Source organism: Rhinolophus sinicus, linkage group LG07 (assembly GCF_036562045.2).
Source record: "Rhinolophus sinicus isolate RSC01 linkage group LG07, ASM3656204v1, whole genome shotgun sequence".
Lineage (NCBI taxonomy): Eukaryota > Metazoa > Chordata > Mammalia > Chiroptera > Rhinolophidae > Rhinolophus > Rhinolophus sinicus.
In genome coordinates this window covers 48262822-48277276 of record NC_133757.1, presented here as the reverse complement: position 1 = coordinate 48277276, position 14455 = coordinate 48262822, and the positions used below count along the sequence as shown (strand labels likewise).

Genomic DNA, 14455 nt, shown 5'->3' with positions numbered 1-14455 from the left:
GGGCCTCAGCATGCTAGGCCTGACCCCCATGTGTCACCCCCTCACCCAGCTTTGTGGGGGCATCCTGCCCACTTTCCCCAGCATCTGACTGTGGCCCGCACAATTTCCACTGTAGGTCCTACTTGCACCTCGACTGCTCCCCGTCCTTCCCAGAACCGCAGCCGCAGGCACCTGTGACAAAGGACTCATGCCAGAAGAGAAACAGTGCAGGGCCCACCTCTGACACGTTTACCCGCCTCCCCTTACTGGTCTCGTCGTGTCTGCCCCTTTATCTCAGAGGTGTCCTTGAAGCCCGCAGGCTAAATGTGGCACGTCAATATGCTCTGGTCAGCCTTCACCGTGGTTTAGCTTTTTTCATTTTAACATTTAAAAACTGGCAGTTTCACTTAGATAACTGGATGTAAATTTTCTATAAAAGGTTTTAAAAAAAAAACACACAAACAACTGCATTTCTGATTTTTCTTGAAATACTGACCTTTCTGTGACAAGAGCCTTATATCTCTATGTGAGAGTCACCAGTAGTAGCTGAATAGCCACCACACACTTTGGACAGACAGGGCATGGCTCTCTGCTTCACCAGTCTCAAATTTGCCTGTGACCCTCATTTTCCCTGCCTGTCAGGTTTCTATGAATACCTGAGGCCCACACTGGGGCCTGGGTCCGATGCCCCCCTCTCTCCCCGGCCCCACCACCACCACCACCACCAGCAGGCTGATAGCACTTAGCCAGGCTCTCAGCCTGGGACTGTGCATTTTCTCCACATGAGAAATCTCTTTCAAGTCCCAGCCATGCCTGACCCAGGCTCTGAATGTGTCCAAGCCCAGAACCCACTGTCCGAGGGCTCCAGCTTGCCAGGGGCTAATGCAGCTCGCCTGCAGGCACCCCAACACAGGCATATACAGCTGAGGTGAAGCTGCAGTCTGGGACGGAAGTCAGGCCAACTCAGGACCGTTTCACCACAGAACCCGCTATCCAACTGGACTAAAGAGCAAATAGAGATTCTCCTGAATCCACTAATAAAACACCAGGCCGAGAGAAACCGAGCCTTCAGACCAATCCCGGTGGTTCCAGCCCACCTCCTGCCCAGCACCCCCAGTCCCAGGATGCGGGGACACTCACAATATTCATGAGGGTGAGGACGTAGTTCTGCACGTGCTCCTTGCCGTGGAAGCGTACCACCGAGTCGTCCACCACCAGAAGCACCTCGATACTGTAGCTGCCCGGCTTGGCATGGCGCCGTTTCCGCTCTGCTTCGCCCAGCTGGTCTCCCACCAGGCCCAGCAGGTTGGGAAGGTCACCCAGGCCAAAGGCTGGAACCAGGATGGGAAGAGATGGAGATCAAATCCACATAACGGGCTGTCACTGTGACACTGCCAGTGAACCCACCCCTCCCCCTATCACATGTGCCCCTTTACCTGCCTCTGTAAGCCAAGGTAGCGTGAGGGTTTGTTCCATATCAGGTAATTCATGAGTAGGAGCCCTTTTCCTGGCACAAGGGCATGGCTAAGTCTTTGAGGCAATGGGTAGCAGAGAAGTGAGAACTGGACCGGGTTCCAGTTCTTACTTGGTCCTATCTCACTGTGCATCCTAGCCCAAGCCCCTTGACTTCTCTGAGCCTCCATCTCCCCTCCTGTGACATGAGGATGAATAATCCTTGATCTCTTGTCCTACAAACTTGTTGTAAAAACAAAGGGTGGCAGTGGGTGGAAACATCCCGATAAAGGAAAAAACTGTGATATTACTGTGACCTACGCAGGACATTTTAGGCACCTCTGGAGTACGTCCCATGCCTCCCTCCTGATCACTGCCATCGACCCAAAAGTTCACCATCACTGCTTTGGCCTTTCAGCTAAAAGCAAAATATTTACCTAACTAGAATTTATTAACTTACGTCATGTAGGAGTTGTCAAACTTGTTCTGTAAAGGACCAAATAGTGAATATTTTAGGCTATGTGGATTATATGGTCTCTGTCTTAGCTATTCAGTTTGGCTGTTGAAGCATAAAAGTAGCGACAAACAATATATAAACAAATAAGTGTATCTGTGTTCCAATAAAACTTTATTAACAAAAACAAGCGGTAGGCCATGTTTGGTACGTAGACCTTCATTTGCTGATTTCTAATCTAATCTAATCTAATCTAATCCAAGCCTTACAACAATTTATCAGGTTATTGTCCTCATTATACAGATGAACTGAGGTTCAAAGCAGCTTGTCCAGGTTTGTCTGAATCAAAAAAAAAAAACAATACTTTGAAACAGACCATCTATACTGCTACTTAGAAAGGTAACACTATAAGCAGTGATCAGTCTTTTACACCATAGCATGAATGAAGATTGGAGCCACATGTGTTGGGGCAATGGAATGAGGGTACATGAGGACACTGAAAGGAAAGCTAAGAAAGCCAGATAGGAGGCTGGAGTCTCTCAAAAAAGTTTCAAAGCCTTAAATGACTTTCCTACCACTCTACCCTGAAGTTCTGATACTTGTAGCATTGATTCCTATGAATGTTACATTATTCACAGCTATTTGAGAACGACCCCCCACCCCAGAGAGTAGGCCAGGAGCTGAAGCTGTAAAGATGCTACCACTACAATCCAAGCACGGCTGCAGAAAGGGGTCCCATACTTATGAGTGGGTGGTGGGTGGGTGACTCAGGCGGGGCCCTGCCCTCAAGCCCACCACCTAGTGCAGGTGGCAGATAAAATACCAGACTGTAACAACACAGTAATGGAAAGGGCTAAGTAGACGGACTAGGAAAAGCTTCTGCACTGAGACCCAAACCAGGACCGAGGAGCTGGGGGAGGCTTCTGGAGGAGGGGACATCTAGGCTGGGCCAGACAGAGAGCAGGAGACAACGTGCTGGAGCATGGGGAACAAGGGGCCCCGAGCAGAGGGAACTGCACCTGCAAAAGCCACAGTGAGCGACTATGTGGAGGCCCCATCCACAGTGTGGGTGAGCTTCAGGGACGAATCCGTGGGCACCACGGCAGAGACCCACGTTCTGCCTCTAAGCTTCTATTGACATAGTACTTCAGGACAGGACAGCAGGGAACCATGGGACTCAGTGCTTTTTATTTTCCCTTTGGGTTAGTGGCATTATGGTGCAAAGGAAAAAAAAAAAGTGTGCTCACTGGCCTACTAGGGAAACCAGAAAGGGTGGCTGGCCCTCTGGTCCATCACAGCCAATGTGTCTCTCTCTGCAGGTCACGCTGTATAAGAGCTCTGGGCAGCCCTGGCTCCAGAGCCCAATAGTGAGTACAGCTGCCCACAGACAAGTTCTAGTAGAGAGGAGGTAAGACCCCCAGAAGGGGAGGAGAAGGGGCAAAGGCTCTCTCCATGGAATGGGGAGAACAAATAATAGTCACTCCCAACTCATGACGAGTACCCAGAGGTTTACATACTGCAAGTGAAATGTGGAATTTGACCCCTCACAGTTCTCCTTGCCAGGTCTGTCAAAGGAGGTCCAGAGAGGTTATGTGACCCATCCCAGGTCACACAGCAAGTTAATGGCAAAGTCCAAAATGCAAACCCACATCTTTCACTCTCCCATTATCACACCCTATCAGGGCCCACCCTGATTTCTCTCTCTGCTAAAACAGGGAAGGGAACTGGGGAGAGTCTGCTGACATTAGCTATAGACCCTGGAGATATTCCAACCACACCCTCTTCTATGTGCCTCTTATCCTTCAGGCCAGAAATAGGTAACCCTAAAAGCAGGGAGAGGTGGGGGCAGCAGGCCCCTGGGAAGTTCTCAATGAGCCCACCCAAGAAGCCCCAAGAAAATATAAAATGATACAGCTGCTTTGAAAAACAGTTTGGCAATTCCCCGAAAAAGTTAAACATAGAATTACCATAGGACCCAGAAATCCCACTCCTAGGTATAGACCCCAAAGAAGTGAAAACATATGTTCCCACAAAAACGTATACAGGAATGTTCATAGCAGCACGATCGTAATAGCGAAAAATGGAAACGACCAAATGTCCATCAACAGATGCCTAGACAAACAAATGTGGCATAGCCACACACTGGAATATTACCCTGCCGTGAAAAGGAGTGAAGCTGCGATACATGCTCCAACATGGATGAACCTTAAATGCTGAGTGAAAGAAGCCAGTCACAGAAGGGGCCACATATTGTATGATTGCATTTATAGGAGATGTCCAGGCGAATCTACAGAGATAGAAGGTAGATTAATGATTGCCCGGGGGATTGAGGAGGGGGAAAATGGGAGGGACCACTAATTAACGGGTACAGAGCATTTTATGGGAATGATGGAAATGTTCTAGAATTAGATGGTGGTGGTGGTTGCACAACATAGTGAATATAGCAAAAATCCACTGAATTGTATATTTTAAAATGGTGAATTTTATCTCAATTGAGAAAAACAAACAAAACAAAAAGCAGCAGCCCTAAACCCCAGGCTGCTGGCGGCCCCTGAAGGGATGAGAGGCCCTGGCACCTAGCAGCCTGGCTCCCCGCCGAGGAGCCGGAACTCTGGCCACCGGCGCACATGGCCCATTGGCATCCCTCCTAAGGAGAGACTCAGAGGATAGGAAGGAAGTGACAGAGAACAGGAATGCAGGTTAGGAAAGGAAAGGGCAGCGTTAGGCGTATGGGAGTGTCCAGCGCAGCCTCGAAGGCCAAGGCAGGGTCCACAGGGGAGTCCCTGAGCAGATGTGATGAGGGCCAGTCTGCACCCGGAAATTCAGCCAAGGGAATTTTTATCCCCTGACTCGGAACGGTTTAGATGTCTCACCAGAGCCCTCGAGGAAAGAATCACTTAACTCTTCTTTGGGGGCAATCAAGGGTCTGTGTGTGGGGGGGGAATGAGTGTGTGAATGTGGGGTTTATGTGAGTGGGTGTCAGTATGTGAGGTGTGTGACTGTGTGTGGGTGTGTGAGTGGATGTTAGTGTGTGTAAATGAGTGTGACTATGTGAGTGTGTGATCTGTGTGACTATAAATTTGTGAGGTGTGTAACTGAGTGTGTGGGTGAATATGTGGGTATGTTATAGGTGAGTGAACAAATGTGTGTGAGTGTGTATGTGTGGTACGTGAATCAATGTTGTATGTACGTGAGGGTGTGATTATGTGTGGGTGCTTGTGTGCTCTCTTCAGAAAGTAGCAACGAAGGCCATTCCCTGAGAGCCAAGGGGAAGAGTCCCCTTCGCCCTCCAAGTTCACTGGTACACGTCAGATACCTCTACAGTGGAGCCGAGGTGGCAGGAAGCCCCTCCACAGGCAATAGTTCAGCTATAAAATCAGTCTGATGGCTCCTCTGATGCTTCTTTTCCTTCCTCGAGGAAAGCTAGACACATGCTACAGGACAGCACAACTCATGTGAGTGACAGAAACTCATTAAGACTTGGTATCTGTCCTCCAGGACCCCCTAGTCAACTTGGGAGAAAGGGACAGTCCCAGGAGAAATCCAGGGGGATGAGGGATCCAGGAGAGAGGACATCTGAGCTGAGCTGACACCTGGGCAGGACCGGGATGAACAGAGATGGGGAAAGTCCTCAAGCTGGGGGAGAGTCCTCAAAAGCCTATTTACTGTGGCTCAGCAGACACTGACCAGCTGGCCCAGGCCTCTCAGGCGTTTATTTCTCTGTGTGCCAAAGAGCATACCGAAAGACGTGAGGTAAAACCTTGTGTCTTCTTCAAGAATGTAAAATGGAGACAGGCGCTACAAGAACCGCTTCTCTACACACTGGGCTGGTCTTAAAATAACAGAGTGAGTCACAGGTTTCCAAGGAAGTCTTCCACTGCCCCTCATCTTTCTGGGGAAGGCCCCAGAATACGCCCAGGGCATGGCATCGCCCACCAGCCTGCAGGAGTTCCAGTGGCAGCGTGATGAGAGGAGTCGCGCCCACGTGCCCAGGCCTGAACTCACATTCCACCAACTCAGCAGTCTCGGCTTCCAAGCCATCATGGTGGCGGGTGGTGCGATTGGCTCCAGGCGCAGAGCCGGGAGCAGGACTTCCCCGGGTCTCTCCCCGAAAGGGGATTTATGGTCTTTTGACTCAGAAGCAGCCTCAAATCAAATGGAGCCTGGGGATCCTTGTTGTTCTTCCCAGCTGTGTTGGAGGGAATGGTGCTGGTCACCATCCTGCCCTGAATCCTCCCCAGTCTTCAAGGCTCCGCCCAGCTCCTTGCCCCCCACCCTACACCCCAGGCTTGCAGAGTCCTCTACCTCTCAGCTAGTCCTGGTGCTGCGGCGTGTCTTAGGAGCGCCATGGAGAGCAGCTGGAGCTTCAAAGGAGGCACTCACTGATGTGGGGACAACTGGCTTTCAGGCATTCCTTCACACTAAGCTCAACCCCACCAGGGCCCTGGCTGGAGGATGTGCTCACTCATGGCCAGATTCCACCCAGGACCCTCTCATGTGCTTTTGGCCAAAGGCTTCATGACAAGGCAAAGTTGGACTACGAAGCTGGCCACAGGCCCAGGACCAGCACACATCGCATCCACTGCTTCCTTCACTCACTCAGCCACAGGTCCTGAGTGCTGCTGGGGTACAGATTCCTGTGCTGGTCACCGGGGCACAGGGATGACCGTGCTCTCAGGGGCTCTCACCCTAACAGGTCAGTAGTCCACCTAACGACAATACTGGAATAAGAGCAACCCTTCATCAAGCACCTACTATGTGCCAAGTTCCATGTTAGGATTTTTATACACACTATCACTAATAAACACAACCTTAGAGGTGAACAACAGTCAATCCCACTTTACAGATTATAAAATGAGGCTCAGAGACATTAAGTAACTTGCCTAGGGTCACACAGTAGACAGCATTGGAGACAGGATTTTAAAATGGTCTAGTAGACACCATGCTGACCCCAACGTCCTGACACCAGGCAGTCTCCCTACAAGTGCTCTAAGAACTTCCTTCCTATTGCTCCCAGGGGTTGAGTTGATTTTTAGGTAGAAAGAGATTAACTGTAGCCATTCCACCTGTGGCCTTGGCAGAGAAATAGCCTCACAAAGCAATGCTGAGCCCCTCGGAGACCTCCGGCGTCCCAAGGGCCACAATTCAGGGGGGCTCAAGTAACTCTTCTGACCCCCAACTACAGCCAGTTATAGTAGCCCCTAAAATCCATTGGGGTTTCTCTGCAGGTACAGTAGTTCTGCATGGCCCAGTCCCATTTTACAGATGAGAAGACTGAGGCCAGACATTGCGAGATTAAGGCCAGAAGTTACCTAAGAATACCTCAGAGGTATAGACAGAAGCAGAGCTTGAGGCCTTGCCCACAGCCTACCTTCATTGTAAAGGTCCCCGTCAGGCTCTGTCCACTTCTGCTGGATGACTTCCCGGCGGTACACCACGTGTGTCCTCCCGCTGGCCTCCTTCTCCTGCTGGCCCCGCTCCAGTGGCTCAATGAAGTAGTCAGTGCTCTCTGTACGGATGAGGCCCGCCTAAACCAGGGACACGGAGCAGGGGGAAAGAGGGAGAGAAAAGAGGCATGAATACACGGCCCAGCACAGGTAAGCATTTGTGAATGTACATGTGTGCGTCCACATGTATGTGACCACACATATGCAGTCTCTTCTTCCAGGATCTTAGGGAGTTCTGGGATCCAGCAGGCAACTGCGTGGGGGTGGTGTAAGGGGCCCCTGTCCATTTCACGCAAAGCAGATCCACTTTTACTGTGTTGTGCACTCATGGGGTCCCACATAACATTTCATGTAAACAAAGGGTTCCAGTGCTTAAAAGGGGGTGTGGGTGGGGGGAGCCACTGCCCTGAGGGCTATGCACACACACCAGGCCACCATATTCCACCCCAAAACACTACCACTATCACATGCATTTGCCTTTACCTGCAGGCAGACAAGAGGGGAAAGTCCAATCAGCAAAGTTTAATTGTTTCAAAGGTGGGAGCTGGTCCCCCCCCCCCAGTACAGTGCTATTATTTCAGATTTAAAGCATGTGTATGTGCAAGCCAGAAAGAGCAGCTGTGTGCTGATGATAAACAAGGCAGAATAGTGCCCCAGGAGCATGTGCTCTGTTTTTAATCTAATTTTTGCCTGCATCAAAATATTCCCTTAAAAAAATCAGGTGTTGGCCTTGGAAATAAAAACATATAACCTTGGCCAAATCCAACCAAGACGTTATTAGGCCCCAATGAAGGTAGTAATCCCAGGGGCAATGAAACCTATAGCTAGATGTGTGTAAACGTATGTGTCTCTGCACAGCAAACCCCCACGCCCCCCAGACACACACGTCAGCTCTATAAAGTAGTAAGACCAGCCCACCTACCACAGTGCCTGGAAAATAGTAGGCAATCCTTAATAAATATACATTTGTTGAATTTCTTCAACAAATATCTATTAAGTGCCTACTGTTTACCAGCACCGTTCCAGACGCTGGCAATATAGCTGTGAACACAAGGCAGTGAATGAAGGAGCCATTTTTATAAATCCATTGGAATTTCCCCGTCCAAACAGAAGCCACTTCTTTTTAAAGCAGCCACTTGATGAAACTAAATCCCACCAATCTTCCCACCTCAGCCTGTTTTGAGATTGCTTAGGGAACCCCCTCCAAGACCTACTGAGTATTCACCAACAGTCCTCCTAGCAGCATTCAGTCTTTTTCGTGTCCCTTCCAGCTAGATGTGTTGATCAAATGTCAAACACCATTATGGACCAAAACCAAGATGGCTGGCTTCTGTGCCTCGTAAACAGACACAATCAGGAGGCCAGAAACATTCCAGGGAAAATTAGTAGCATTATACTGTAATAAGTTTGGGGCTTCCCAACGTGACCATTTTATGAAACAATACTCCATTGTCTGCAAAAGTTCAGGTCTGCTTATTAAAATGCCAATATCAGACCTTATGTTGTGCACAACACCTTTCGTTCAAAGCACTTTTACTTGTTATACTTTTGCACCTGCTATGTGCCCAGGGCAAGAAGAAACAGATAAATAAGGCCCAGCCTTTGGCTGTGAGTTGCTCATCATCTGGAAGGAGGGCCAGAGAGGAGCAGAGAGGGTGGCTACATGTACCCCTGACGGATGGGTATCTATTGGGCTCTCAGTTGCAACGGACAAACACTCTAGGGCAATATACTGGCCACTGACAAACTATGGCAGGGGCAGTCACTGGAAGTGAGGAACTGTTACGGTGGCAGAAGAGACCCACCTGAGCCAGAAAGGGCACTGGGCAAGGATGTGGAAGCCTGAAGGGCAGTGCGAAGACCAGAAAGGCATTCAGGCTCACAGGCAGAGGCTGAACGTGAACCTAGATGGCCAAATCAAAGGGCCTCTGCCCCTACAGCCCAGCAGAGCCCACAAAGGAAAGCTGTCTTCCAGGGAACGCAAAGGCTGTGAGATGGGAGGGCCAGAGCATTTCCCCTGAAAACTATTGCAGCTCTGCTGCCATCAGAGCTTGCGAGGGGACTCTCAGCCAAGCTCCATGCCCATCCCATCCCTTTTTCTACACCCGTCTCCGATACCCAGGGGGACTGTCCCTGCCCCATTCAAGGCCAAGCAAAGCAAGAGACACTCACAGCACGAATCAGAAACCCTGTTCTTCATCATCCAGGCCAAAGTCACACAAGCTCAGGCTCACCACGGGCGGCATCCTTTGCTGTGTCTGCCCACCACACCTCTGGAAGCAGCCTGGCAGGATAATTCTCCAGACCAGGGGCAGAAGACCCCACTCAGCCATCCTCGCACCCTGAGCCACCTCACACAGCCCTCTCCCCTTCTGAGACTTGCTTAACCAACTGCACAAGGAGGATTCTTCAAAATCTGGCATTTTATGACTCATTGCCCAGTGACTTGATGTGGCCACCAGATTTCAGTGTCTCATATGAGGGATGCAGGTTCCAGAATGATCTGTACAACATAGGGCTGGGATGCAAGGTACTGTCTTCCAGCCCACCCACCCCTCCCTGCCCACAATCATGGACCACATAGACCTTTCAAGGTCACCATGTCTACCCCAGTTGGAGGCTTCACTACCTTGACAACAGCCCCAGTCAGGGGACCTCTAACTTTTGCTTGGATGCCTCCAATGACAGAGAGTTCCCTCCCTCAAGATATAACCTATTTTGCGTAGGGACATTCGTAATAATTTATTGACCTGAAACACACTTCCCTACATTCCACCCTTTATAAACAGTCTTATTATCACTGATATTAATAACAATATCTGCTACTTTCATATCTTATTTCATCTTTACAACAACTCTATGAGGTATCCACAAACATTAGACCTATTTCATGGATGAGGAAACAGAGGCTCAGAATGGTTAAGTAACTTGCTCAATGTCACCCAGCAGGTAAGTAACCACACTAGAACAAGAACCCTGCTCTGTATGGCTCTTAACCACTAGGCTACATTACCTCAGGCCATGCCTGGGCCCCCTTCTGCCCTTGGAGCCACTTGGAGCAAGGAAACTTTCCTTACATAGTCCCATTGCAAATCCCTGGGCCTATGGTCCGGTCTGACCTTGTAGACAGCAAGCAGGATGTTCGCTTCCCACCTCTGGGCAAAATGCCCCATGGAAGCCAGTCCACCTCCCACTATGGTGTGAAAAGGAGGAAACATTTCGGCACAGGGCCCTAAAATGAGCAGAGCCCACCCACTCCCCAGATGACCAGCCCCCAGCCTGAAAGGATTCTTACCCCACACACCATGCTTATCACACCCTTAGCCCTCCTCCACGTGGAAGTCCCAGGATTCTTGAGTCTGGTCCAGCCCCCACGCCCACAGGCCTCTCTCCAGGGATGTGTTAAAGAACCCTATTTCCCCACCCCAGTTAACTGTTTAGGGCAAAGATTCAAGCTCCGTCATATGTAACCTGACAAATAAGTTTCAAGCCTCTGTGACTGCAGGTCGCACCAGCCCCTACCCTGGGATCAAGGGCAGAACTTCCACAGTGATTTTCTTGTGCGTTTTGTGCATCATGTCCGGCCTTCACAGGCAGTGCTTGTCCAGGCTGGGGCACCCCCTCAGCCTCTGAGACCCTCCTCCTGGAGAAGGGATGGGAAGGCAGGCTCAGCCACCAGAGCAGGGAGCAAGCTGGACAGTCCCTCCCACATAGCCCTCGGTTACCCCATGTGCATCATGAGGGGTTTGGCCCATAATCCCCTCCAGCTCTACCCTGGCCAGGAAACCAGGCCCCCCACACAGGGCAGACTGACTGGCAACAGGAGATTTCTGGCTCTCCGCCTCCTCTCCAAATTACTCCCATCTCTCAGTTTATGAGATGTTTATGTTACTGAAAAGTGGTAGCTCATTTTAAAGCTCTAAAATCAAATCAGATTTCTGCATAAGAAATCAAGAAAAAGGTGGGAAATAAGTTCTGGTCAGCTGGAAAAGAAATGTTAGCCCTGTCTGTTTTTGCCCTAACTTTATTCTTTTGGAAACAATAAGTAAGTGGGAAATATATACTAGAAAGATTCTTCATGCAATAACAACAAGAAAAATAGCTGATCACATCCAACTGAGCCACATACTATATGGGCCCTCATGCAACTTCTCCAAGTGGAAACTCTCCAGTGGGCAGGCCTGGCCCCCCTCAGCCGAGCTCCAGACACTTTAAAACAACTGTTTTTGAGGGGCCTTTCCTGGGAAGTGAGCGGCTGATGGGGGAGCCTGTTTGACTTTTTCAACATGGCTGTGACATTGTTTGAGTTGCAAAGGTAAGACCTTCTGCTGCCTCTTCATGCAGAGGCCTCCAGGCCATGCTAACGGTTTTCCAGTCCTGCTTCTCCTCAGGGGAAGTCCCCAAATTCAGAGTGTAATTCCAAGGAAAATGAAGGAATCAGAGTCACATGGTGACAAGGAAGGAAAGTGCTGGCTTAGAAACCACCTTGTGTCCTGCCGTGGGTCATAACTGAGCAAGTTCAGTTGGTCACTGGTAACTATTATGAGGGTGAGGTCCCAAATATTTTAGCAGATACTTGAAGCCATATTTTTTTGGAATTAGTAAGTATGTGTGAGTATGTGCCTAAAAATGTTTATTCTAAAATTGCATGTACTTGCATGTAAATTGGGAGGTGAGGGTACAGTGAGTCAACAAGAGGAGATCCCCAAAGTCTGGAACATGTGTCCTCAAATAGTATAGACACCCAGGCTTGGACAAGGGCAGGGCTCCATCTGTCCTAAGTCAGATGCAGAGACAATGGGCAAGGACTCAGCCTGGGGTCCAGGCAGGAGCAAGTGGCTTGGCTCTGAGAAGACAGCTGCAGGCCCTCTGGGAAAGGGGGATCCTGAACCATGTTGCTGTGCCCTCAGATTCACCAACCTTTGTCAAATGCCCAGAAGGAAGGAGCATTTCAATATGGCGGCTCCAGTGGAACCAGATGAGGGGTAAGCCAGGTCTCCTCTTCCTTCTCCTTCCAAGGCCGGCCTATGTGGGGCCTCCCAGGGGAAAAAGAAGCAAAGCAAGCTGCCTCTAACCCAATCATCCTGCTACCTCCCAAGGAGAGTGCATTCTTGGGCCTGAATTTATTCTGGAAATTCCATTACGAGGGTGTTACTGCCAGCTGTGCTGTCTCCGGTTCTAGGCTTCCAAAAAATTCAGCTTAAAACTGTTCCACTGTTGGAAATGAAAGAAAACCCAGCAAACGGAGGCTGGGAAGATACATCCAACTGGGAGTGGCATGAGAATCAGAAATGGCTTCCACCAGGTTCACCTCAACCCAGCAACCTGCTTCTATCCCCAGCCATTGCCATCCACCCCCGCCCCGAGACTGAATTATCTGTTCCAACCTCAGAAACCCTGACTGCAGCCTTCTCCTATCTCTCCATCACCATCCTGCTCACCAACTCTATCATGCTGGCTCCAGCTATTATTCAACTTCATCAAGACCTCCAACGTGTGACCCCACCCTTTATAATCATCAATCCCCACCCCAACAAGTCTTCATGTCCCTGCCCATCACCTTGCATTTCCTGGTGTAGCTACATAACAATTCTCCTGCAAACACATATAACTGTATCCCCACCTTCCTCTCCATCCTACTCTCCCATAGAAGCCCCTGCCCCAGTTCAACCCAACCAGCCAACCACTCCATGTCCACACACTGATGGAGAAAACACACACGGTGCCCACTGGTCTAATTTGAAATCGCTCGCACGTGAGGGTAATGCTGGCTGGGGATTCTGTTGTACTTCTCTGTTACATCTGTGTTCCAGTTCTCCCAACAGCTTAGATTCCCAATACTGCCCCCACCCCTCGCCCTTTCTCGTTTTCAAGGAGAAAACAGACACCATCGGGCAGGCTCTACCACCCCATGACCTCCCAGCTATGTCCTCCCACTCCTTCCACCACACCTGGTGCTCAGAATTACCTCCCTCTCACCTCCGCAAGGACTTAGCTCCAGCAAGTAGTACCCCTCTTTCCGGCCTCACCATGCTCTTTCTCCTAGACCAGGGGTGTCCAAACTTTTTTCAACGTTTTTCACCAAGGGCCACATGCGGTAAAATACACAAACAGCCAGGCCACTCACTCGAGGTGAAGTACGTATTGCCTCACCTGGTTTATTTAAGTAAACTAAATACATATTTGGACTTTGCTGCGGGCCAATTAAAAATGGATCGCGGGCCGCAGTTGGCCCGCAGGCCACAGTTTGGACACCCCTGTCCTAGACCATTCTTGTTGACACAAAAATATACTCAGGGACCACCTCCCATCTGTGAAACTCCCTCCCTGTCTCCCAGCCCAGGCCAGCTATTGCCAGGTCTCTGCTTCCCTCCACAGCAGAACGAGTTTCCATACTCACTGTCTCCACCTCTAAGCCTCATGCCTCTCCTCTCCCCACACAACAGGGGTTTCTAGAGCCACCACTTCCCAGGCGCTGCTCTCATCAGGGCCACCTGTGACCTCGTGTGGCCAGAGCCAGCGATCACTTCTGTCCTGGTCTCACTCAGCTCCTCCGGAGACATGTGCTCCCTGGGGATTTCCCCTGATCTCATGGCTTCAAATACAATGTATTTGCAGATGATTCCCAAATTATATCCCCAGCCCTGACCCCCAGACTTCCATGTAGGATTGTCCAACAGCCTCCTTGATAGAGACCTGAGCTTTGGCGGGGCATCTCAACTTTAAAGTGGGCCTACTCCTGCCCTGCCGTCCCCATCCCAGCAAATGGCACCATCATGTTCCCAGTTGCTCAGGCCAAAAATCAAGGAGAGGGGTGGACCCAGGGATTGGGTTTTTCAAAACCCCTTCGCTCCCACTATGATTCTGTTGAAATCAGTTCAACTGGGTTATTGTTTCTGATTCATAACAAGTGTGAGGGGGCCAGCCCTCTACCCCACACACACACACCCTGGGACCAACACTCCTGCCAAGACTCTTCGAGGTAGCCCAGATCCCTTATGTCTTCATGAAGCATCTACTGCAAGCCAGGCTTGATGGGGTTAGGGGTGTACAAAGAGACATGAGAGACCAGTGTCTGCTCTCCTGATAAGGGACTTGTATTTAGAATATATAAAGAACTCAA

General features: G+C 50.1%; 1 protein-coding gene across 4 annotated transcripts in view; it reads right to left on the bottom strand.

The window, feature by feature from the left end:
• Nucleotides 1–14455, bottom strand: part of ADAMTS14 (ADAM metallopeptidase with thrombospondin type 1 motif 14) — an 83296-nt gene that overhangs the window by 48670 nt on the left and 20171 nt on the right. For all 4 annotated transcript variants that reach the window (XM_074339552.1, XM_019712414.2, XM_074339551.1 and 1 more), the window contains exons 3-4: nt 7257–7413; nt 1120–1310 (exon numbers count right to left, since the gene is read on the bottom strand). In XM_074339552.1, the coding sequence (XP_074195653.1) occupies nt 1120–1310; nt 7257–7413 (348 nt within the window). The remainder of the gene's footprint in view (nt 1–1119; nt 1311–7256; nt 7414–14455) is intronic.